This window comes from Nomascus leucogenys, chromosome 14 (genome assembly GCF_006542625.1).
Source record: "Nomascus leucogenys isolate Asia chromosome 14, Asia_NLE_v1, whole genome shotgun sequence".
NCBI lineage: Eukaryota > Metazoa > Chordata > Mammalia > Primates > Hylobatidae > Nomascus > Nomascus leucogenys.
Window position 1 is genome coordinate 9,603,192 of NC_044394.1, and position 26,158 is coordinate 9,629,349.

General features: G+C 43.6%; 1 protein-coding gene across 1 annotated transcript in view; it reads left to right on the top strand.

The window, feature by feature from the left end:
* The first annotated feature begins 2,925 nt into the window (after window positions 1-2,925).
* The window catches only part of PPM1D (protein phosphatase, Mg2+/Mn2+ dependent 1D), a 67,352-nt gene continuing 44,119 nt past the window's right edge, over window positions 2,926-26,158 (top strand). The window contains exon 1 of the mRNA XM_030827820.1: window positions 2,926-3,629. Within this exon, the coding sequence (XP_030683680.1) occupies window positions 3,158-3,629 (472 nt within the window). The 5' untranslated portion in view covers window positions 2,926-3,157. The remainder of the gene's footprint in view (window positions 3,630-26,158) is intronic.

Below are 26,158 nucleotides of genomic sequence, written 5' to 3' on the forward strand. Positions count from 1 at the left end.
GTATTGAGTAAAAGAATGACTTGATCTAATTTATGGTTTTTGAAAGATCCCTATAGTACCTAGAGGAAAAAGGATTGCAGAGGACCAAGAGTGAAAGAAAGATTTGTGAGGAGGCGAGTGTAGTGGTCCAGGTAAGAGGTAATAGTGGCCAGATATGGTGGCTGACACCCGTAGTCCCAGCTACTAGGGAGGCTGAGGCATGAGAATTCCTTGATCCCAGGAGGCAGAGGTTGCTAGTGAGCCGAGATCACGTCACTGCACTCCAGCCTGGGTGATGGAGGGAGACTCTGTCTCAAAAAAAAGAAAGAAAACAGAACATATTTATACACAAATGGAAATGACCCAGAAAAGGAGAAATTAGTCTGGGTGTGGTGACACGTGCCTAAATCTCAGCTACTTGGGGGCTAAAGTTGGAGGATCACTTGAGGTCAGGAGTTTGAGGCTGCAGTGAGCTATAATTACGCCTGTGAATAATCACTGCACCCCAGCCTGGGCATCATAGTCCCCGTCTTTAAAATTTAGAAAGAGAGAGAGAAAGGAGAGATTGACGAGGCAGGAACAAGGAGGATAATTGTTGGAGCAGTAAAGCTCTTCAAAAGGAGACAGTATGGAAGATATGGATAGTATCTTGAAAAATAAAGTGGATGAGAAGTGACACGAATAGTGGAAGAAACAAAGACGGTGGGCTATGAAAAATGACGGGGAGATACCACGGATCAGTAGCTGACAGCATCTCCGAGTAGTAGTTGTCTGCATAAATTTTTTTTTTTTTTTTTTTTTGCGACGGAGTCTCGCTCTGTCGCCCAGGCTGGAGTGCAGTGGCGCAATCTCGGCTCACTGCAAGCTCCGCCTCCCGGGTTCACGCCATTCTCCTGCCTCAGCCTCTCCAAGTAGCTGGGACTACAGGCGCCCGCCACCACGCCCGGCTAATTTTTTTGTATTTTTAGTAGAGACGGGGTTTCACCGTGGTCTCGATCTCCTGACCTCGTGATCCGCCTGCCTCGGCCTCCCAAAGTGCTGGGATTACAAGCGTGAGCCACCGCGTGTCTGCATAAATTTTAAAAGCATTTGAGTTTCTGAGGGAGGAAGGAAGAGAAGTGGTTTGGAGGTAATATGAGGAATAGGCCATAGATAAGAATACCTGTGAGAGGAAAAATAACCTCCTGTACTTGAAAAGTTGCAAGGGAGGTAGTTTTGCTAAGTGATAAACCGGGTTTCAGTTGGAATGGGAAGTTGATGGGAGCATTTACAGAAGAGACTAAGAATAAAGAGGAAGTGGCTGATGGCAGATGTTGAAATCAGAAGTGTGAAGTGAAATGGTTAGGATATTTGGTGAAGAGTGGGATATGGAATCGGAGTAATTGAAGCAGAGAGTAGCATGGAAATACCAGAGCAATAAATGGATGATGCAGATCCTACTGGTTGTGATTGAGGTGGAAAGGATTATAAAGCATGATGGAATTATCTTTTGGTAATCTCTTGAGTCAAACGCGGCGAACGGTAAGATGAATAATATAGAGCTACACAAACCGTTCTTGTGATATGGAGGCTGCTCCTTAATTACAATGCTAATATTTCATTTAGGATTTTTGTATTCATCGTTACAAAACAGGGTCTGTAGGTTTCCTTTTAGTGTTCATAATGCTTAGGTTTTATTAACAGGGTTATGATTATCTCTCCAAACAACCTGGGATTTTTTTTTTCAAGCGTTTCTATGCCCTGGAACCATCTGGTCTAGTGCTTTTTGGGGTAATGAATATCTTCGATTGTATTTATTTTTATTTAGTTGATCTATTCAGATTTTCTACATTTTCTTGAGCTAATTTTGCTTATTTATATTTTTACTGGTATAAAGATTTTTTCTATTTGTATTTCTTGTGCCAACTGTATGAACATTCCCCCCATTCCCGTTTCCATACTGTTTTCAGGCCATTTGAAAACCTCAAAGGTTTTACAGGAAAGTACAGATTGATGACGAAGTGGCCAAAAACGGGAAAAGTGAACTTTAAAGTGATTCAACTACAAAACGTATGCTACTGAGCAAATACTAGTGTATTCCTCGCTCTGCGGCTTAACTCCGTGAAAATCCGTGCAAAGGTTTTAGCGTTGGGATTGTGACCGACTCGGTGAAGAGAGGGGACGATCACCAAACCGTTAGAGCACTGGGGCTCTTGGCAGTGTTTGTCAGTTATTTTCAAGTGACAACTTGAAGTGATACCGCAGGAATAAAATGCTGTATCCAGAGCTGGTAGGAACGAGCACTACCTTTAACAAAAGCTGAAAAGATCTGCTTAGGAATTCGTTAGAATACAGCCCTCTTACGTCTCTGACATACCTAGTTATGTGAACCGAGACTGTGCAGCTGACGGTGGAAATTTCCTAAGTGCTTTTTAAACAACAGAACTGGACTCCCTCCCTCCTCCATTCCCAGTCGGATACGTCCCACCCAGATCCAGCTCAAGGGTGCCGCACTTGTTCCGGCCAGCTCACAATCGCCCTTTGGAAGGGAGGTTTCCCGCCATTTCGCTTAGGAGGAGGGTGAACTCTTCTCCATTCTCCACTCGCTGGGGGCCCGAGCCCACACCACCTTCCCAGCAAAGCAAGCAGCGGGATGCCAAGGCCAGCAGGCCGCATTAAGAACCCTGGACTGAGCCAAAAGCCTACACAGACCAAGCCGCTCGGGAAAGGATCAGCAACTGCCGACATCCCGGAGGACGAAAACGCCCGCGGCGTGGGGGAAGCAAACTAGGAGGTGCGCGGGCCCAGCGCCAGCGGCGGGAGGAGGGAGCGCGGCCGTCGCGGGCGGGAGCGAAGGCGGGGACGGAGGGCGGGCTCGCTCCACTCGACTCCGGATTGGTCGAGCTCAGAGAGCCGAGTGACGTCAGCGGGGGAGAACGCCTGATTTGTGTGGTGGGTGCAGGCGGGGGGGAAGCGCAGTGCGCAGGCGCAACTGCCTGGCTCCACTCGCCCCGGCGCTCCGGCCCAGCTCTCGCGGACAAGTCCAGACATCGCGCGCCCCCCCTTCTCCGGGACCGCCCCCTCCCCCTTCTCGGCGTCGTCGAAGATAAACAATAGTTGGCCGGCGAGCGCATAGTGTGTCTCCCGCCGCCGGATTCGGCGGGCTGCGTGGGACCGGCGGGATCCCGGCCACCCGGCCATGGCGGGGCTGTACTCGCTGGGAGTGAGCGTCTTCTCCGACCAGGGCGGGAGGAAGTACATGGAGGACGTTACTCAAATCGTTGTGGAGCCCGAACTGACGGCTGAAGAAAAGCCCTCGCCGCGGCGGTCGCTGTCTCAGCCGTTGCCTCCGCGGCCGTCGCCGGCCGCCCTTCCCGGCGGCGAAGTCTTGGGGAAAGGCCCAGCGGTGGCAGCCCGAGAGGCTCGCGACCCTCTCCCGGACGCCGGGGCCTCGCCGGCACCCAGCCGCTGCTGCCGCCGCCGTTCCTCCGTGGCCTTTTTCGCCGTCTGCGACGGGCACGGCGGGCGGGAGGCGGCACAGTTTGCCCGGGAGCACTTGTGGGGTTTCATCAAGAAGCAGAAGGGTTTCACCTCGTCCGAGCCTGCTAAGGTTTGCGCTGCCATACGCAAAGGCTTTCTCGCTTGTCACCTCGCCATGTGGAAGAAACTGGGTAAGTTCCCTGGCTTGTTTGGCGCCCGCCCCTTTTTCAGGCAGTTCAGGGCTTTTATGGCACCAGCCCCGCGTGGGCCCCCGGCACCCAGAGCGCAACCACAGTGTACATTGATGGAAATGACTAAACGCTGGAATAGCGCTTTGCTGGGTGGAGGTCGGGGCAAACCAAGTGGCCTTGGGGAAGATAGGATTGCCGTCTCCCTGCAGCCTCTTCTTGCTTTATTTCCATCCTCCAAGGATCAATGGGAAGCAGTCCTTTCCCTTCCCTGCTTCACTTTGGTGGCAACCAGCGAAAACGTGTTTGAAGCCTGGCGCCAGATTTTGGCCAGAAGATAAATCGATGTTGCACCTGGGCCAGGCGAAGGAAAAATTGTAGTGTTTCCTTAGAGAATCTGTCATAATTCTGCTCCTGAAAGTCTTATCCCTCTCGGTTGCCTCCTATCGGTGGTGTCAGTTCTCCAGATTGACCCGGGATTGCTGGGGTTGGTTGCTGGAGTAAAGCGTAAGCTAATTTAGAAGGGCTGAAATGTAACCATCTGGCAACTTAAAGTTTTGGAAGGAATTCCGTTGTAATGATGGTGAGATGTTTTTAGGATCATAAACCTGTACTGCTTATGAAAACTAAAAACGCGGAACGTGTTGTTACCTCTTAAACTGGCCCCGTGTTAAGGGTGTGCGTTAAATTCTGCTTGGGCTTTCTTTTTGGAAATTGCCTTAGCTGATTGCTTTCAGATAGTTCTCAACAGTTCCTAGTTTAAAAAGTACTTATAAATTGTAACTGCCCATCAAAATAAGAAAAGGCAAGGAATTACTGTATGCTAGAAGGAAATAAAGGTCTTAAATGTCTAAAAATTTCGGGGTAGTTGTAGTTTCATCTGAGTTTTTTTAAATGTTTGTAAAGCAGGCAGGATTTCTGTACCCAACATATACAGAATCATCTTACAGCATTATAATTGCTTATCTATTGCAGTGAATAAATGGCATGCATCTTTGTTAGAGCAAAGAAGACAATACTCTCCAGTGGTGGGAAAAAACCTTGTTTATGGCAGCATAATAAAGTTGCTTTATTTTCAGCAGAGGGATAGAGTCATAGAGAAAAGAGTTAGATTTAGCAAATACAGAACAGTTTTAGAAAGGTATTGTCAAAGAGTTGTAGATTAGCCGGTTTCAAAGTCTGTTTTCCATTTGCTTGGCTTTCTGCCAAGAATTAGTTGATTGACTCAAAAACCAGCCACTAGGCTTGTTGGAGGCGTTTCCCATCCATCCCAGGGGCCCCTCTTTATGGATGTATTTTGTTTTTGTGTAGGCACCGTAGAGCTGAAAGCACTGTAGTGTATTGTAGAAATGTGTCATATCATTGACTGCAGGGCAACAAGAAGTGGACAGCAGCACAAGAGAGGAAGACTAGACACAAAGAACTATTTAGAGTCCTGTTTATTTTGCAGTATACTTGGAGTAACATGAATTTGCCATATGTTTGAACTTTAAGGATAAAAAATCTTTAAGGTATAAACTCCGTTACATTAGTATTTAAATTTTTTTTTTTTAAGAGACGGGCAGGGGCGGGGGACGGGTGTGGGCAGTCTTACTTTATTGCCCAGGCTGGGCAACAAGCGATCCTGGGCTCAAGCGATCCTCCCTCCTCGGCCTCTGAAAGTGCTGGAATTACAGGCGTGAGCTACCCTGCCGGACCTTCAGGAGCATTTTTTAATAAAGCAGGGGCTATGCTGTTAAATATAAATATGTATGGTTTAGTTTTACATACAAAGACTTTTCGAATTAAGCTTTCATTCTTATGATGCATAAAGTTTAGAGCCTTATACTCCAGAAAAATGTTAAAGTTTGTTTTGTACCACAGCTAGACCTCAGACTTCGTCCTCAAAGCTTGGAAAAAAAAAAAACAAAAAACAAAGTATGCTAATTATTTTGGGAGTCTTGACAAAGGAAATGAAGGTTTAAAATTTGTTTTCAGTCACAAATTGTTGGATGGCTCCACATTTTCTATAAAATAAACTGTAGTTTGTAATCTGCAGGCCAACCCCTTTCCTGTACATATTCAGCCTCTGTAGTAAATTATATTTGTTACACGAGTTTCCATTACATTAGTCTCTACTCATCTTTTTTCAGGGCACATCGAAATACTCCATTTCCATTTTCTTGGATTCTGCCTCTCTCACCCTGCCCCCCCAACAAGGAAAACTCAAACAAAAATATATCCATTATGTAGATTCCCAGTCAGTATGTTTTCTTCTGTGAAGACTTCTTTCTTTTGGAATTGAGCACCCTTTTTTCTACTTTTGTAGTGCTCATTGGATTGTAGTAATAGTTCTCAAACTTTTTGCTCTCGGAACCCTTTATATTCTTATTGAGGACCCCAAAGAGTTTTTGCTTATGTGGGCTACATCTTCCAGTATTTACTATATGAGAAATTTAAACCTAGAGAATTTAAAAATATTTCTTTAAAAACAAACATGTTTTTATATATATATATATATGTTTTTTTAAAGAAAAACCACTTTTTTCCCCAAATAAGAAATAGTGGTGGGAGGAGTGGGGTTGTCTTACATTTTTGCAAACCTCTTTTAATGTCTAGCTTAATAGAAGACAGCTAGCTGAATGGCCGGGCACACGCCTGTAATCCCAGCACTTTGGGACACCAAGGCGGGCGAATCACCTGAGGTCAGGAGTTTGAGACCAGCCTGGCCAACATGGTGAAACCCCGTCTCTACTAAAAATACAGAAATTAGCCGGGTGTGGTGGTGCATGCCTGTGATCCTAGTTACTCAGAAGGCTGAGGCAGAGAGAATTGCTTGAACCCGCGAGGCGGAGGTTGCAGTGAGCTGGGATCGGGCCACTGCACTCCAGCCTGGGCAACAGAGTGAGACTCCATCTCAAAAAAAAAAAAGCTGAATTATCATATCCACTTCTGCACTCAATCTCTTGGGCTATCTGGTTGAGGTGTCTAAAGAAAAAGCAGCCCCACACGCATATGTAGTAGGAAAAAGGAAAAATATTTTATTAGTCTTTTCAGATAATTGTGGATATTCTGCACTAAAATGGTAGCTTTCTTTTCCCCCCAGAGAAAGGTGGGAGAAAAGTAGTTTCTTAAAGTTAGTTGAATTGGAATTTGAAACCTTAGTAATGAATTTCATACTTAATACATTAAGATCCATTGGTCTGTTTTGTACTTTGAACGAATCTCATCCATGTGTGATTTTTGTGACATAGTGCATTAGTTATTTGGAAAATAATGATTGACTCAGTTAAGAACATCCTCTGAATAGCAACACATTTCATTATACAATATCAAAGAAAATCATGTTTGTTAATAACACTGATCTCATCAGAAAACTCTTTAAATATTGGGAAGCTATCTAGTTCACTGTTGTGGATACATATTTTCCAAAATGTATTTTTCAAGCAACAATTAGAAATGTATCATTGACAACAAATACTGTCAGTTTTTCTTGAAGTGAAAAGCTCACTTTGTTCATGTTGAAGATGTACACCAAATGCCCAAGTCTTATTAACACAGTTTATCAGTCTCTCAAGTAAAGATGATGGTCCATGAAAAATGTGGCTAGTTCATTACATGACTCAGACAATCACAGGTGCTTTTCCTGCAGTATGTAACAAAAGTCTGTTTATATAGTCTCCTTTTTGTCATATAGAATATTAAGAAGATGTGCAGCCTGGGCAACCTGGCAAGACCCTGTTGCTATAAAAAATTTAGCTTGGCATGGTAGCATGTGCCCGTAGTTTCTGCTACTCCGGAGGCTGAGATGGAAGGATCGCTTGAGCCTGGGAGGTGGGGTTACAGTGAACCATGATGGAGCCTGTGCACTCAGCCTGGGCAACAGAAAAAAAAGTAGGTATTCATGGGTTGGGATTTAATAAAATTAATTTTTATTGTGTCATCAAGGATATTCTTTTTTTAATTTTAATTTTTGTTTTTTGAGACAGAGTCTCACTGTATTGCCCAGGCTGGAGTGCCGTGGCACAATTTCAGCTCACTGCAACCTCTGCCTCTCAGGTTCAAGCGATGCACGTGCCTCAGCCTTCTGAGTAGCTGGGACTACAGGCATGTGCCATCATACCCAGCTAATTTTTGTATTTTTTTTAGTAGAGACGGGGTTTCGCCATGTTGGCCAGGCTGGTCTCGAACTCTTGACCTCAAGTGATCCATCTGCCTTGGCCTCCCACAGGCGTGAGCCACCACTCCTGGCCAGGAATATTCTTAAGTGAAACTAGCTTGCTTTTTTTGACTGTAATTAGGTAGCTGTGAAGAATGCAATGACTAATAGCTCAATCTGGTGCCACTGCCTTGACTCCTGCCAAGGTACCAGCAGTTTACCAGCCATTGCTTTCTACCGTCAGTACAAATGTCAGCACAGTGAAAAGGGCAAATAAACTCTTAGAATTATTATGAAAATAGTCTTGGCCTTGTAGAATCCCTATAAAGATTACACAGACCACTGGGAGATGCTAGTCTGCTATAGTATCTGCCTGTCAGCTAAATCTTGAGGTCTTTGGGGCCAGAGATACTGCCTTACTCATCTTTAATCGTTTTAGGATTGACCACATAATACCTTGCCCAAAGTAGCTGCTCAAGAATTAGTTGAGTTTAGTTGAATTTCTGTCGAGTGTAAATAAATAAATGGACTTTCTTCCATTTTTTTAATTAAAATTTCTCCTTTTAAAAAATTGTGCTAAAATACAGATAACATAAAGTTTATACCAGGCCGGGCGTGGTGCGCTCACGCTTGTAATCCCAGCACTTTGGGAGGCCAAGGCGGGCAGATCACCCGAGGTCAGGAGTTTGAGATCAGCCTGGCCAACATGGTGAAACTCCGTCTCTATTAAAAATACAAAAAAATTAGCCACACGTGGTGGTGTGTGCCTGTAACTCCAGCTACTGGGGAGGCGGAGGTGGGAGAATCGCTTGAACCCAGGAGGCGGAGGTTGCAGTGAGCTGACATCACGCCATTGCACTCCAGCCTGGGAAAAGAAGCAAGACTCTGTCTCGTAAATAAATAAATAAAATTTATACCATTTTAGCCATTTTTAGGTGTATAATTTAGTGGCATTAAGTGTATTCATAATGTTGTACAACCATCACCACTATCAGCTTTCAAAACTTCATCAGCCCAAATAGAAACTCTGTGTCCATTAAATAATATCTCATTGTTTCCCCCTTTCCCATCTCTGGTAACCTCCACATTCTACTTTGTACTGCAATGAATTTGACTATTCCAGTACTCCATTTAAGTAGAAAAGTGTTCTTTTGTGTCTGACTTATTTTACTTAGCATGTCTTTAGAGTTCATTCACTTGTACCATGAGTCAGAATTTCTGCTGAATAATATCCCATCACACAGATGTATGCATGCCACATTTTGTTTATCCAGTTTTCTGTTGATGGACATTTGGGTTGGTTCCACTTTTTGGCTATTGTGACTAGTGCTGCTGTGAACATTGGTGTACGAGCATTTGTTTGCATCCCAGTTTTTCAATTCTTTTGGGTATGAACCTATAAGTGGAATTGCTGGATCGTATGGTAATTCTATGTTTAACATTTTAAGGACTTGCCAAACTGTTTACACAGCAGCTGTACCATTTTATATTCCTACCAGCAATGTATGAAGGCTCCAGTTTCCCCGTATTCTAACACTTGTTAACTTTTCCATTAAAAAAAAATCCTGATGAATGTGGACTGTCTTACATTTTAAAATTATACCTTTTCTATGTTATTGAGCCCTTCTTGAATTATTTGGTGTTAAGCTTGACCTCTCTGTCTTTCTAATGATGTGTACGCCTCCCAAATTTACAAAGGAAAATTTTTAAAATGGCTTATTTTTGTCTCGAGGTAGGGAGATTTGGCAAATACAGTATGGAATGAAAGAGTATATAAATATATGCTTTTTTTTTTTGTGACAGGGTCTTGCTCTGTTGTCCAGGCTGGGGTGTAATGGCATGATCAAAGGTCCCTGCAGCCTTGACTTCCTTGGCTCAAGGGATCCTCCTGCCTCAGCCTCTGAAGTAGCTGAGACTACAGGCACGTGCCCAGCTAATTTTTTGTTTTCAATTTTTTTTTATAGAGACAGGGTCTTGCCATGTTGCCCAGGCTGGTTCCTTACCCTGGGTTCAAGAAGTCTTCCCAGCTTAGCCTCCCAAAATTCTGTTATTACAGGCATAAGCCACTGCATCCAGGCCTGAATATATTCTTTATTAAAAAGTCATTATTTTTCTTTTCTCTTTATTCATGATCATAAGTTTTAGGTTATGCCTAATTTATATTCACATATATATGTTTACTGCCCTTTTATTATGCTTGCCTTCTAAGAAATAAGTTTTTTTGTTTGTTTTGTTTTGTTTTTGAGACGGAGTTTTGCTCTCGTTGCCCAGGCTGGAGTGCAGTGGTGTGATCTCAGCTCACTGCAACCTCCACCTCCCGGGTTCAAGCGATTCTCCTGCCTCAGCCTCCCGAGTAACTGGGATTACATGCATGTGCCACCACACTCGGCTAATTTTGTATTTTTAGTAGAGAAGAAGTGAGACTCTGTCTCTGGGGTTTCTCCATGTTGGTCAGGCTGGTCTTGAACTCCCGACCTCAAGTGATCTGCTTGCCTCAGCCTCCCAAAGTGTTGGGATTACAGGCGTGAGCCACCACACCTGGCAAAAATAAGTTTTAAAGTTTGGGTAGGCTTTTTTAGGTTTACTTATTGGAAATAATGTTTTCATTGTCCCTTCTTTTGATAGTTTAAAGAAGATGGTGAACGAAGTGCAGCTTTTAGCTGTGTATCATAGTCTTATCAATAGAGTCAATAAAAAGATGACATTCTGTGAAGGGTGATCTCTGGTGTGATTACAGGGAATTGGCCACAGTATTTGTAAAGGAAGATGAAATACAAAAGTTTCATTTGTTAACTTGGACTGAAGATTTAGAGCATTCATTTTAAAAGAGTATGACCAAGGAAATCGTGAAGAAGTTAATCTTAACATAAATTGTTGGTTCTAGATTTGGCATTACTTTAAAATGGAAAGAAACCAAAGTGGGGAGAGAGAATTGAATTTGGAGAAACCTCTTAAACTATAGAATTTTAAATGTGTATCTTGTTTCATGTTGGTTCGCATTTTTTCATTATCAAGGATCTTCACCTTCTCATAAATTATATGTTCTGAAAGAGTTGTGTGCCGTATTACTTATCAAGTTCAAATTTATTTTTTCCATTTTCATTATCAGTCATTACTTTTGATCCGTATTAGGTAGTCTCTCCAGAATTGATATCACTTAGAGAAAAGAGAAGCAATTTAAATTCTAATTAGTTTCTACATTATGCAGGTAAAACTAGATTTCTTTGAATCTTTATATTATGAAATATTCAAAAAGGTGTAAAATAATTTAATAAACACCCATCCATAACTCAGCTTAAAAAATAAAACATTACCAGGCCGGGCATGGTGGCTCACGCCTGTAATCCCAGCACTTTGGGAGGCCGAGGCAGGCGGATCATGAGGTCAAGAACCTGATGAAACCCAGTTTCTACTAAAAATACAAAAAATTAGCTGGGTGTGGTGGCATGCGCCTGTAGTCCCAGCTACAGTGAGCCGAGATCACGCCACTGCACTCCAGCCTGGCAACAGAGCAAGATTCCGTCTCAAAAATAAATAAATAAATAAAATAATAAAACATTACCAATATAGTTAAAGCCCCTTCTCTCTGTGTCATATTACATCTTCTTCACTCCCCATGAGGGGCAACTGCTTCTATATTCAGTGTTTATCATCCTCTATTTTCTTTATAATTTTATTAGGTATATCTTTTTTTCTTTTTTGAGACAGAGTCTTGCTGTGTTGCCCAGGCTGGAGTGCAGTGGCGCAATCTTGGCTCACTGCAAGCTCCGCTTCCTCGGTTCACGCCATTCTCCTGCCTCACCCTCCTGAGTGGCTGGGACTACAGGCACTTGCCACCACGCCCGGCTAATTTTTTGTATTTTAAGTAGAGACGGGGTGTCACCATGTTAGCCAGGATGGTCTCGATCTCCTGACCTTGTGATCCGCCCTCCTCGGCCTTCCAAAGTGCTGGGATTACAGGCGTGAGCCACCACGCCCGGACTTTATTATGTATATCTTTAACCAGTATTTATATCTTTAACCAATATACAGTATATTTTGTATTTTGTTTGTTTGTTTGTTTTTTAAGATGGAGTCTTGGTTAGTCTCCCAGGCTGGAGTGCAATGGCGTGATCTCGGCTCACTGCAACCTGCGCCTCCTGGATTCAAGCGATTCTCCTACCTCAGCCTCCCCAGTAGCTGGAATTACAGGCACGCACCACCACGCCCAGCTAATTTTTTGTATTTTTAGTAGAGATGGGGTTTCACCATGTTGGCCAGGTTGGTCTCGAACTCCTGACCTCGTGATCCACCTGCCTTGGCCTCCCAAAGTGCTAGGATTACAGGTGTGAGCCACTGTGCCCAGCCTGCATGGTTTTTACAACTTATATATGACATCTTACTATATGTACGGTATTGTCATCCCTTATGTGTGGTTTCACTTTCTGCAGTTTGTTACCTTTGTTCAATGTTGAAATATTAAATATAAAATTCTAGAAATAAACAATTCGTAAGTTTAACTTGTGTGCTGTTGTAAGTAGCTTGATAAAATGTTGTGCCATCCCACTGTGTCAGCCCTGGATATTAATCATTTCTTTGCCCAGCATATCTATGCTGTATATGCTACCTACCTGTTAGTCACTTAGTAGCTTGTTAGTCACTTTGTAGCCATCTTGGGTGTTGGTTATCAGATCAACTCTTATGGTATTGCGGTGTTTATGTTCAAGTGACTCTTATTTTACTTAATAATGGACCCAAAGAGCAAGAGTGGTAATGCTGGCATATTGTTATACTTGTTTTATTTTATTAATGTTGTTAACTTCTTACTGTGCCTAATTTATAAATTGCATTTTATCATAGATATGTATGTATAGGAGCCAAGCGCGGCGGCTCACGCCTGTAATCCCAGCACTTTGGGAGGCCGAGGTGGGCGGATCATGAGGTCAGGAGATCAAGACCATCCTGGCCAACATGGTGAAACCCTGTCTCTACCAAAATACAAAAAACTAGCCAGGCATGGTGGTGTGCACCTGTAGTCGCAGCTACTTGGGCGGCTGAGGCAGGGGAATTGCTTCAACCCGGGAGGTGGAGATTGCAGTGAGCCGAGATCGCGCCACTGCACTCCAGCCTAGCAATAGAGTAAGACTCTGTCTCAAAAAAAAAAAAAAAAAAAGATATGTATGTACGTATAGGAAAAAACATAGTGTATATAGGATTTGGTACTATCCAAAGTTTCAGGCATCCTCTGCGGGTTTTGGAACATATGCCCCTGCGATAAGGGGGTATTACTCTATTCTTCTGGGTCTTACTTTTTTGGTTCAGTATTGTATGTGATTTCTTCATGTTGACACACGTAGCTCTAGTTCATTCATTTTCACTTATGGATAGTATAAATATACCAATATCGTGCTCATCCATTGTATCCTTGAAGGATATTTAGTTTTGCAACTATTTATAATTAAAAACAATGATGTTTGGAATATTTCCGTACATGTCTTGGTTGTTGTTCAAATATCTGAGGGGTTCTCTGAGAGCCCAGGTTTGGCAAAGTAAAGCCTACAGGCCACATTGGGCTACCACCAATTTTTGTAGATAAAAATTTTTTTATTGGAGCACTGCCAAGATCATTTGTTTATACAATGTCTGTAACTGCTTTCACACTTCAACAGCAGAGTTGAATAGTTGTGACAGATACCATATGTTTTGCAAAGCCAAAAGTATTTCTCTGGTCTTTCGTAGAAAAGGTTTGCTGACCCTGCTCTAGTGTACTAGGGTAACAATTGCTGGGTCATGAGGTGTGATATCTTGGACCTCACTAGATATTGTCAAATTGCTTCCCAAAGTGTTTATACCTGTTTATTCCCCTGAAGAAGTGTAGGAGAGTATCATTCTTTCACCTTCTTGCCAGTACTTGAAGTGGTCTGCATTTTATGGTGGTGAAATTGTATCTTATTGTGGTTTTAATTCTATTTTCTCTGATTACTCATAAGATTGAGTACCTTATTATTTTTGAGACGGAGTCCCGCTCTGTTGCCCTGTTGCCCAGGCTGGAGTGCAGTGCCTCGATCTCAGCTCATTGCAACCTCCGCCTCCCAGGTTCATGCGATCCTCCTGCCTCAGCCTCCCAAAGTAGCTGGGATTGCAAGCATGCAGCATCACCCCAGCTAATTTTTCTATTTTTAGTAGAGTTAGGGTTTCACCATGTTGGCTAGGCTAGTCTTGAACTCCTGACCTCAAGTGATCTGCACGCCTTGGCCTCCTAAAGTGCTGACATTATAGGTGTAAGCCACCATGCCTGGCCATGTTTTCTTTTTATGAAATACCTTTTAATTTTTTTGCCCATGTTAACACTGAATTGTTTTCTTGCTGATTTGTAGAAATTCTTTATGTATCTTGTGGGGTTTTTTTGTTTTGTTGGGTTTTTTTTGAGACAGGGTCTTGCTCTGTCACCCAGGCTGGAGTGCAGTGGCGCGTGATCTTGGCTCTGCCTCCCAGTTTCAAGCGATCTTCCTGCCTCAGCCACTTGAGTAGCTGGGATTACAGCCATGTGCTACAATGCCTGACTAATTTTTGTGTTTTTTGTAGAAATGGAGTTTCACCATGTTTGCCAGGCTGGTCTCGAAATCCTGGCCTCAAGTGATCCACCTGCCTCGGCCTCCCAAAGTGCTGGGATTGTAGGTGTGAGCTGCTGTGCCTGGCCCAAAATTCTTTATGTATTTTGGATACTAATTCTTTGTTACAGAGTTAGCAGGTATCTTCCAGTTTTTAGTTTGTCTCTTCACTTTGTGATGTTTATTAATGAACAGAAGATCTTAAACTTATGTAATTTTATTAATCATTTTCTTGATATCTCATGTTTTTAAAGATGCTATTGTGTTCTCTTCTAAGAGGTATACAGCTCTGCTTTCACAATTAAGTCCTCTATCATTTTTGTTTTTGTCCTTTACATGTGTGCTGTCCAATTGACTGCAGTATACATGTAGTCAGTGGCTACATGTGGGTATTTAAAAAAAAAAGATTTATAGAGATATAATTGACATACAATAAATGGTACACATTTAAAGTATACTCTTTGATAATTTTTGACATATGTGCATGTCAAGCCATCATCACAGTCAAAGCAATAAACATCTATCACGCCCAAAAGTTTCCTTGTGACCATTTGCAATTATTCCACATTCTTCAATCTCCATTTCTAGGTAACCACTGAGCCACTTTCTGTCCTGTAGATTATTTTTTCTATAATTTTATATACAGTCATATGTTGCTTAACAACAGGGATATGTTCTGAGAAATGTGTCTTAGGTGATTTTGTGTTGGTGTGTGAATATCAGAGTGTACTGACACAAACCTAGATGGTATAGCCTACTGCACACCTAGATTGTATAACCTATTGCTCCTAGGCTACAAACCTGTATGCAGGCGGTATGGTATCATTGTTAACTTCCTGATTTTGATGGGATCGTAGTTATGTAGGAGAATCTCCTTGTGTGTAGGAATTAAATACTATAAATATTTAAAATTGATGGGATTTGGTGGTTTACACACTATTGCTTCAAGAAAAAGAAAATAGAATTATTCTTGCAAAAAAGGAAAGGTAAAGCTGAAGATATAAAAAGATCAGAAACCCGGATACTTTTAGGAATCTAGGTAGCAGTTTCATCAGGGTCTTGCTGCTGGATGTGTACCAGATAACAGTCTGTTTTTTTTTTTTTCAATGAAGAGAATAAATAAGAAACAGCAGCATTTGGAGTCACCATTTGGTTATGATAATCCACTGTCATTTTCCAAGAGCTATCAGACTTTTGCAGTGGTCAAACTATGTAATAGGAATAGATAAGATTTACCACCCCTTCTTCTTTCTTGTTTTACCGGTGGCAGGAATCTTTGTTATTCTTTGAAGGATGCGACAATCCTTTTAAATTATTATTTTGGAGTAGAGTCTCATTGTTGAGGTGCTCCAAAGTCTTGCACTTGGCCTTTTCTACCATAGTAGGCTTCCTAACCTATCAGTTAAGAGCTTTGAGGAGAAGCTATTAGTTTTTGTCCAGCTAGTTGATATTCCATTAAGTCTGTGGATATGGGGGAGGTGTGTACTATGTAATACTAAATAGTATTACTGCTTAAATCAGCCCTTTAAATAAGGGCTACAGTGAAAGCGGTGTAGCCTTTTTTTTTTTTTCATTTGGACTATTCAGAAAAAAAGTTCTTAAAACTGAATTATTTGCTTAAACAATGTATACCTTTTGATGGTTGCCAATAAGTATTTTCAAATTGCTTCACTGAAGGCTTTACATCTCCATACTACTTTGGAATTGGAATTCTGTAAGAACTCTTAAGTGATTGAGAGTATGTGCCCTAGAGTTGCACTGCCTAGGTTCGAATTCCAGCTTCTCCACTTACTGAGAGGTGACAGCATGCTGGCAGCCCTCGCTGGCTCTCAGCGCCTCCTCAGCCTCGGCGCCCACTCTGGCTGTGCTTGAGGAGCCCTTCAGCCCGCCACTGCACTGTAGGAGCCTCGCCCTGGGCTGGCTGAGGCCGGAGCCGGTTCCCTCAGCTTGCAGGGAGGTGTGGAGGGAGAGGCGCGGGTGGGAACCGGGGCTGCGTGCTGTGCTTGTGGGCCAGCGCGAGTTCCGGGTGGGCGTGGGCTTGGTGGGCCCTGCACTAGGAGCGGCCAGCCGGCGCTGCCGGCCCCAGGCAGTGAGGGGCTTAGCACCTGGGCCAGTAGCTGCGGAGGGTGCACCGGCTCCCCCAGCAGTGCTGGCCCACTGGCGCTGCGCTCGATTTCTCGCCGTGCCTTAGCTGCCTTCCCCTGGGGCAGGGCTTGGGACCTGCAGGCGGCCACACCTGAGCCGCCCGCGCCGCAGCGCCCGAGCCTCCCCAATGAGCGCCACCCCCGGCTCCACAGTGCCCGGTCCCATTGACTGCCCAAGGGCTGAGGAGTGCGGGCACAAGGCGCGGGACTGGCAGGCAGCTCCACCTGCCGCCGTTGCGGGATCCACTGCGAAGCCAGCTGGGCTCCTGAGTCTAGTGGAGACTTGGAGAACCTTTATATCTAGCTAAGAGATTATAAATACACCGATCAGCACTCTGTATCTAGCTCAAGGTTTGTAAACACACCAATCAGCACCCTGTGTCTAGCTCAGGGTTTGTGGATGCACCAGTCGGCACTCTATCTAGCTAATCTGGTGGGGACTTGGAGAATCTTTATGTCTAGCTAAGGGATTGTAAATACACCAATCAGCACTCTGTGTCTAGCTCAAGGTTTGTAAATGCACCTATCAGCACCACCCTGTGTCTAGCTCAAGGTTTGTAAATGCACCAATCAGTGCTCTGTGTCTAGCCGATCTAGTGGGGACTTGGAGAACTTTTGCGTCTAGCTCAGGGATTGTAAACGCACCAATCAGCACCCTGTGAAAATGGACCGATCAGGTCTCTGTAAAACAGACCAATCAGCTCTCTGTAAAATGGACCAATCAGCAGGATGTGGGTGGGGCCAGATAAGGGAATAAAAGCAGGCTGCTTGAGCTAGCAGTGGCAACCCGCTGGGGTGGCTTCCACAGTGTAGAAGCTTTGTTCTTTTGCTCTTTGCAATAAATCTCGCTGCTGCGCACTCTTTGGGTTCACACTGCCTTTATGAGCTGTAACACTCACTGCGAAGGTCTGCAGCTTCACTCCTGAAGCCAGGGAGACCACAACCTGTGTCTGGAAGTGGTGGGTTCTTGGTCTCACTGACCTCAGGAATGAAGCCGCGGGCCCTCGCGGTGAGTGTTACAGCTCTTAAGGTGGTGCGTCTGGAGTTTGTTCCTTCTGATGTTCGGATGTGTTCAGAGTTTTCTTCCTTCTGGTGGGTTTGTGGTCTCGCTGGCTCAGGAGTGAAGCTGCAGACCTTTGCGATGAGTGTTACAGCTCTTAAGGCGGCGCATCTGGAGTTGTTCGTTCCTCCCGGTGGGCTTGTGGTCTCGCTGGCTTCAGGAGTGAAGCTGCAGACCTTCACGGTGAGTGTTACAGCTCATAAAAGCAGCATGGACCCAAAGAGTGAGCAGTAGCAAGATTTATTGCAAAGAGCGAAAGAACAAAGCTTCCACGGTGTGGAAGGGGACCCGAGCGGGTTGCCGCTGCTGGCTGGGGCAGCCTGCTTTTATTCTCTTATGGCCCCACCCACATCCTGCTGATCGGTAGAGCCCAGTGGTCTGTTTTGACAGGGCGCTGATTGGTGCGTTTACAATCCCTGAGCTAGACACAAAGGTTCTCCACGTCCCCACCAGAGTAGCTAGATACGGAGTGTGGATTGGTGTATTTACAATCCCTGAGCTAGACATAAAGGTTCTCCAAGGCCCCACCAGAGTAGCTAGATACAAAGTGTCGATTGGTGCATTCACAAACCCTGAGCTAGACACAGGGTGCTGATTGGTGTGTTTACAAACCTGAGCTAGATACAGAGTGCCGATTGGTGTATATACAATCCCTGAGCTAGACATAAAGGTTCTCCACGTCCCCACCAGACTGACGAGCCCAGCTGGCTTCACTCAGTGGATCCCGCACCAGGGCTGGAGGTGGAGCTGCCTGCCAGTCCCGCACCCTGCGCCCGCACTCCTCAGCCCTTGGGTGGTCGATGGGACTGGACGCCGTGGAGCAGGGGGTGGTGCTCATCGGGAAGGCTCGGGCCGCACTGGAGCCCATGGAGGGGGTGGGAGGCTCAGGCATGACGGGCTGCAGGTCCTGAGCCCTGCCCTGCGGGAAGGCATTTAAGGCCCGGTGAGAAATCGAGCGCAGCCCCGGTGGGCTGGCACTGCTGGGGGACCCAGTACACCCTCAGCAGCTGCTGGCCCGGGTGCTAAGCCCCTCATTGCCCGGGGCTGGCAGGGCCGGCCAGCTGCTCCGAGTGCAGGGCCGCCAAGCCCACGCCCACCCGGAACTCCAGCTGGCCGGCAAGCGCAGCGCGCAGCCCCAGTTCCCGCTGGCGCCTCTCCCTCCACACCTCCCTGCAAGCTGAGGGAGCCGGCTCCTGCCTTGGCCAGCCCAGAAAGGGGCTTCCACAGTGCAGCGGTGGGCTGAAGGGCTCCTCAAGTGCTGCCAAAGTGGAGCCCAGGCAGAGGAGGCGCCGAGAGCGAGCGAGGGCTGTGAGGAGTGCCAGCACGCTGTAACTTTTCAAACCCACCAGAAGGAACGAACAACTCCAGATGCGCCGCCTTAAAAGCTGTAACACTCACCGGGAAGGTCTGCAGCTTCACTCCTGAAGCCAGCGAGACCACGAACCCACCAGAAGGAAGAAACTCCGAACACATCCGAACATTAGAAGGAACAAATTCTGGACACACTGCCTTTAAGAACTGTAACACTCACCGTGAGGGTCCGCGGCTTCATTCTTGAAGTCAGTTGAGACCAAGAACCCACCAATTCCGGACACATTACTACCTTTGTGACCTTGAGTAAAACTATTTGCACCAGGGTATCCTTACCTATAAAATAGAGATGTTATAACAATTTATTGGTTTTTGCCTTTATGACATGCGTATTTTCTTGCTTAAGAAAATTTTCCTTAGGCTGGGTATGGTGGCTTACACCTCTAATCCCAACACTTTGGGAGGCTGAGGTGGGCAGATTGCTTGAGTCCAGGAATTCAAGACCAGCCTGGGCAACATAGTGGAACCTTCTCTCTACAAAAAATACAAAAATTAGCTGGGCGTGGTGGCATGCACCTGTAGCCAGCCCCAGCAAACCCAGCTGCTTGGGAGGCCGAGGTGGGAGGATCGCTTGAGCCCAGGAGGCAGAGGTTGTGGTGAGCCAAGATCACGCCACTGCATTGCAGTCTGGATGACAGAGTGAGACTCTGTCTCAGGAAAAAATTAAAAGAATACTTAAGTGAGAGTTAATATACTAGATGGTGCTGTCTTTTAATGCACTCCTAGTTTTATGTCATTAAAAAAATTAAAATATAAAGTAGAAAATAAATACTATAGTTAAGGAAGACAATGTAAAAATATCAGTTCCATAATATATAAATTTAGTGCAGTTTCAATCAGAATCTCGGGAAGGTTTGTTTTTTAATTTTGCAAGTTGCTATTAAAGTTCCTTTGGAAAAGTATATGGGAGAATTTTCTTTTTACTTTTTTTTTTTTTTTTTGATAGAGATAGGGTCTTACTATGTTGCACAGACTGGTCTTGAACTTCTGGGCTCAAGCTATCCCCTCCTGCCTTGGCCTCCCAAAGTGCTGGGATTACAGATGTAAGCCACCGCGCCTGCACCTCCCTCCCCCTTTTTTAAGTGACAGGATCTGTGTTCTCCAGGCTGGAGTATATAACTATTCACAGGTTCAATCACAGTGCACTATAGCTTCTAACTACTGGGCTCAAGCATCCTCCTGCCTCAGCCTCCCAAATAGCTGGGACTGCAGGCATGAGTGACTGCACCCAGCTTTGTAAGATTTTTTTGTTTTCGTTTTTGTTTGGAGGCAGAGTCTTGCCCTGTCACCCAGGCTGGAGTGCAATGGCATGATCTCGGCTCACTGCAGCTTCTGCTTCCCAGACTCAAGTGATTCTCGAGCCTCAGCCTCCTGGGGTTATGGGTGTGGTGGCACACAACTGTAATCCCAGCTACTCTGGAAGCTGAGGCAGGAGAATTGCTTTAACCTGGGTGGCGGAGGTTGCAGTGAGCTGAGATTGAGCCACTGTACTCTAGCCTGGGTGACACAGCAAGACTCTGTCTCAAAAAAAAAAAAAAAAACTAAAAAGAAAAAGAAGGCCAGGTGCAGTGGCTCATGCCTGTAATCCCAGCACTTTGGGAGGCTGAGGAGGCAGATTACTGAATGTCAGGAGTTCGAGACCAGCCTGGCGAAATGGTGAAACCCCGTCTCTACTAAAAATACAAAAATATTAGCCCGGCGTGGTGGCACATACCTATAATCCCAGCTACTCAGGAGGCTGAGACAGGAGAATCACTTGAACCCAGGAGGCAGAGGTTGCAGTGAGCCAAGATCACGCCACTGCACTCCGGCCTGGGTAACAGAGCGAGACTGTCTCAAAAAAAAAAAAAAAAAAAAAAAGCGAATTGAGGGATACTTGAACTACCAATTATTAAAAAGTACTATAAATAGATTAGTAGGATGAGTTCAGAAATAGATCTAAGGCAAAATGTAGCATATAATAAAGGTGACATTTCAAATGAATAGGGAAAGTATGAATTAGTCATTTTTAGGTCATTGCAAAATATCTCTTTGTTCATGTTAGGCTTTTGACCAAAAGTGTGATTTAAATAATATTGCATCTAAGGATATTTATTTTTAGCTCGTTTTTTCACTTGCCATTTTGTTTTAGGTGATTTTTGTGAATGACTGAATTATTTGTATACTGTAGGTAAATTTTGTTTTGTTTTCTTTCTTTTACTCTTTTTTTTTCTTTAGGAGACTGAGTCTTGCTCTGTCGCCCAGGCTGGAGTGCAGTGGCACGATTATAGCTCACTGCAGCCTTGAACTCCTGAGCTCAAGTGATCCTCCTGCCTCCTCTTCTAAAGAAGTTAGAACTAACAGATGCATGCCACCACACCTGGTTAATTTAAAAAAAAAATTTTTTTTTTTTTTTTTGTAGAGACAGAATGTGGCTGTGTTCCCCAAGCTGGTCCCGAGCTCCTGGCCTCAAGGGGTCCTCCTGCCTTGGCCTCCCAAAGCACTGTGAATGTAGACATGAGCCCTGCCAAATTTTGTTTTTTGAACGTACTGTAAAACTCCTTCGGAGAGTTCACCTCATTTATTCATTCACATTTATTGTAGTAGAAGTTTTTTGTTTTTGTTTTTTTTTTTAAATTTACTTCAGTTTGTTTTAAAAGAAAGGGGATAGCCAGGCACAGCTGCTTGGGAAGCTGAGGCAGGAGGATTGCTTGAGCCCAGGAGGTCAAGGCTGTAGTATGTGATGATCACACCTGTCAATAGCCTGCACTCTAGCCTGGGCAATATACTGAGACCCTGTCGTTAAAGAAAAAAAAAAAAATAGAAGAAAGGGTTTTATCAAAAGCTAGTAAACACCCCAAATAGTTGAAAGGGCCGAAGAAACATACAGTATACTCTAGGCTGAGCTTCTAGGAAATAAGTTCTGCAACCAGATTGCAAACTGGATGGGCTGTGGAGCTGTCCTTGCTGTGATTTCTGCCGGCAAAATTGATACCTTCTCTCTGCTTTTTTTTAATTTTAAATATTAAAAAATATAGCGTATGTGTAGAAAAGGTCATAAAACATAAATATACACTTTAATGAATAATTATAAACTGAACACCATCCAGTTAGGAAAGAACATTGTCTGCACTGCAGATATCTGTATGTCCTTTCTGATCTCATATTTCTATCTCCCTCTGAAAAACTACCTTCCTGACTTTTGTCATGAGAGTTCTGTAATGGTTTACTTGTTTTTCTTAATAGTTTTACCACTTTTCTCTAAACATGATGGTTGTTTTTGAAGAAAATCATGCTGTATGTGTTCTTTTATCACGTGCTTCTTGTGAGATTCTTCTGTGCTTTATGTAGTATTGTCCATTTTCATGTTGAACAACTTGGGCTGTTGCCCATTTGTAGCCCTTATTATTGTTTTAGAGACAGGGTCTTGCTGTATTTCCCAGGCTATAAACTCCTGGGCTCAAGCGATCCCCCTGCCTCACCCTCCTGAGCAGCTGGTACTACAGGCACGTACTACCATGGTTGACTCATTTATTTGTTATATATGTATGTTAATTTGTGGTATATATCTAGAAGGTAGTCAGAGAGTATACATATCTTTACCTTTAATAAGTAATGCCTAAATGTTACCTGAAATGTACCAGTTTACACTGTCACAGTAGTTGATGATAGTACACGTTGCTCCATTTTCTTGACCACAGTTTGGTTGCTATTGTCAAACTTTAACTTATGCAGTCTTGTAGTTATGCAGCACTATCTCATTGTGGTTTTAAATTAGTATTTCTCTGATGATTAAAGAGGCTGAATACCTTTGCATATTTTGTGGCTGTTTGGATTTCCTATTTTGTAAAAGGCTTGTTTAAGCTTTTTGTCCATTCTCCCATTTGGGTAGTCTGTCTTATTGATTTGATTTGTAGGAAAATTTTATATATTCTGGATGCTTTTCCTTTGGCGCGTATGTGTGTGTATTCTGTTCTGTGAGTTGTTTTTATTCTAATAATGGTATCTTCTGAAGAATAGATTTTTTTAGTTGCTTTTAAAAAAGATGTACAATGTGATTGATGATTTTATGTATGTATACATTGTGAAGTGATTACCATAGTCAAGTTAATTAACACATCCGTCACCTCACATAGTTACCTTTTTTTGGTGGTGAGAACACTCAAGATTTATTTTCAGCAAATTTCAAGTATATAAAACAGTATTATTAACTATACTCTCTGTGTTGTACATTAGATACTAAGAACTTACTCATAATGGAAAGTTTGTGCTGTCTGACCAACATCTCCCCACTTCTCCCAACCCCTAATCGCTGGCGACCATCCTTCTACTCTTTCGTTCTGTGACTTTTTCTTTAGATTCCACGTATAAGTAAGATCATACAGTATTTGTTTTTTCTGTGTTTGGCGTATTTCGCTTAGCATAATGTCCTACAGGTTCATCCTTGTGTTGCACATGGCAGGATTTCCTTTTTTTTATGGCTGAATGATATTCCATTGTGTACATTTTCTTTATTTATTTATCTCTTGCTGCATACTTAGATTGTTTCCATATCTTGGATGTTTTGAATAATTCTGCAGGGAGCGTTGAGGTACATGTATCTCTCTGAGAGACTGATTTCATTTTCTTTGGATATACATTCAGAGGTGCAATTCCTGAGTCATATGGTACTTCTATTTTTAGTTATTTTTTAATTCTGTAATATTTTCCATAATACCATGCCAATTTACATTTCCATCAGCAGTGTACAAGTGTTCTCTCTTCTTTACATCCTGGCCAGCGCTTGTTTACTGTTATCTTTTTGATAATAGCCATCCTAATAGGTGTGAGGTTATCTCTCTCTCTCTCTCTCTTTTTTTTTTTTTTTTTTTTTTTTTAATTTTTTTGAGACGGGTCTTCTTGCTCTGTTGCTCGGGCAGGAGTGCAGTGGTGTGATCACTGTAGCCCCAGACTCCTGGGCTCAATGGAACCTCCTGTCTCAGCCTCCTGAGTAGCTAGGACTACAGATGTGTGCTACCATGCCCGGCTAATTTTTAAATTTTTAGTGGAGATGGGTCTCGCTATGTTGTCTATGCTGGTGATAAATTCCTGGCCTCAAGCGATCTTCCTGCCTCATTGTGTTTTTGATGTGAATTCCCCTCATGATGATTGATGTTGAGCTTCTGTTCATATACTTGTTGCTCATTTGTATGACTTCTTTGACAAATGTCTATTCAGGTCATTTGCCCAGTTTTTTTGTTTTTTTTGTTTTGTTTTGTTTGTTTTTTTTGTTTTGTTTTGTTTTGTTTTGAGACAGAGTCTCACCCTGTCGCCCAGGCTGGAGTGCAATGGCATGATCTTGGCCCACTGCAACCTCCACCCCCTGGGTTCAAACGATTCTCCTGTCTCAGCCTCCCCAGTAGCTAGGATTACAGGCGCCTGCCACCATGCCTGGCTAATTTTTGTATTTTTCGTAGAGACAGGGTTTCACCATGTTGACCAGGCTGGTCTCGAACTCCTGACCTCATGATCCGCCCACTTCAGCCTCCCAAAGTGCTGGGAATACAGGCATGAGCCACTGTGCCCGGCCTGCCCAGTTTTTAACTGTGTTTTTGTTTGTTTGTTTGTTTTGCTATTGAGTTGTATGAGTTCCTTATATATTTTGGATGTTAATCTCTTACCACATAGTGTAAAGTTTGTAAATATTTTCTCCTGTAAGTTGCCTTTTCATTTTGTTGTTGGTTTCCTTTCCCGTGCAGAAGCCTTTTAGTTTGATATAGCCCACCTGTATATTTCTGCTTTTGTTGCTGGTTTTTTTGTTCGTTGTTTTTTTTTTTTTTTTTTTGAGACAGAGTCTCGCTCTATTACACAGGCTGGAGTGCAGTGGTGTGATCTCAGCTCACTGCAACCTTTGCCTCCTGAGGTTAGGATCCCTCTTGAGCTGGGATTACAGGTGTGCGCCACCATGCCTGGCTAATTTTTGTATTTTTAGTAGAAACAGGCTTTCACCATGTTGGTCAGGCTGGTCTAGAACTCCTGACCTCATGGTCCACCCACCTTGGCCTCCCAAAGTGCTGGGATTACAGGCATGAGCCACCACACCCAGCCTGTTGCCATTTCTTTTGGTGTCATATTAAAAAAGTAATTGCCAAGACCAATGTTGATATTTTTCCTTATGTTTTTTTTTCTAGGAGTTTTGTGCTTTTTGTTTTTCTTTTCTTTTTTTTTTTTTTTTTTTTTTTGAGGCAGAGTCTCGCTCTGTTGCCCAGGCTGGAGTGCAATGGCACGATCTTGGCTCACTGCAACCTCCACCTCCAAGGTTCAAGCGATTTGCCTGCCTCAGCTGCCCGAGTAGCTGGGATTACAGGCGCACACCACCACATCTGGCTAATTTTTATATTTTCAGTAGAGATGGGGTTTCATCATGTTGGCCAGGTTGGTCTCGAACTGCTGACCTTAGGTAATCCGCCTCGGCCTCCCAAAGTGCTGGGATTACAGGTGTGAGCCACTGCACCCGGCCTGAGTTTTATGCTTTCAGTGTATTTCTTACATTTCAGTTTTTAATCATTTTCCAGTTAATTTTTGTGTATCGTATAAGACAAGGGTACAATTTCATTCTTTTGCATGTGGATATCCAGGTTTTCCAATGCCATTTATTGAAGACTATCCTTACCTCAGAGTTTTTTTTTTTTTTTTTTTTTTTTTTGGAGACAGGATCTCACTCTGTTGGCCAGGCTGGAGTGCAGTGGTGCCATCTCCACTCACTGCAGCCTCCACCTCTTGGGTTCAAGTGATTCTCCCACCTCAGCCTCCTGAGTAGCTGGGACTACAGGTACAGGTGCCCGGCTATTTTTTGTATTTTTTGATAGAGATGGAGTTTCACCATTTTGGCCGGGCTGCTTCAGGGTGTATTTTTGGAGCCCTTGTCAAAAGATTAGTTGACCATATATACATGGGTTTATTTCTAGGCTCTCTTTTCTATTCCCTTGGTGTATTTTTATGTCTGTACCATACTGTTTTGATTACTGTAGCTTTGTACTACACTTTCAAATCAGGAAATGTGATGCCTTTTAATCTTTGTTCTTCTCTCTCAAGATTGCTTTACCTATTTGAGGTCTTTTGTGGTTCTGTATGAATTTTAGGGTTTTTTTTTCTATTTTTGTGGAAAATGTCATTGGAATTTTGATAGAGATTGCATTAAATCTGTAGATCTCTTTAGGTAGTATGGACATTTTAACAATATTCTTACAATCCATGGACACAGGTTTTTA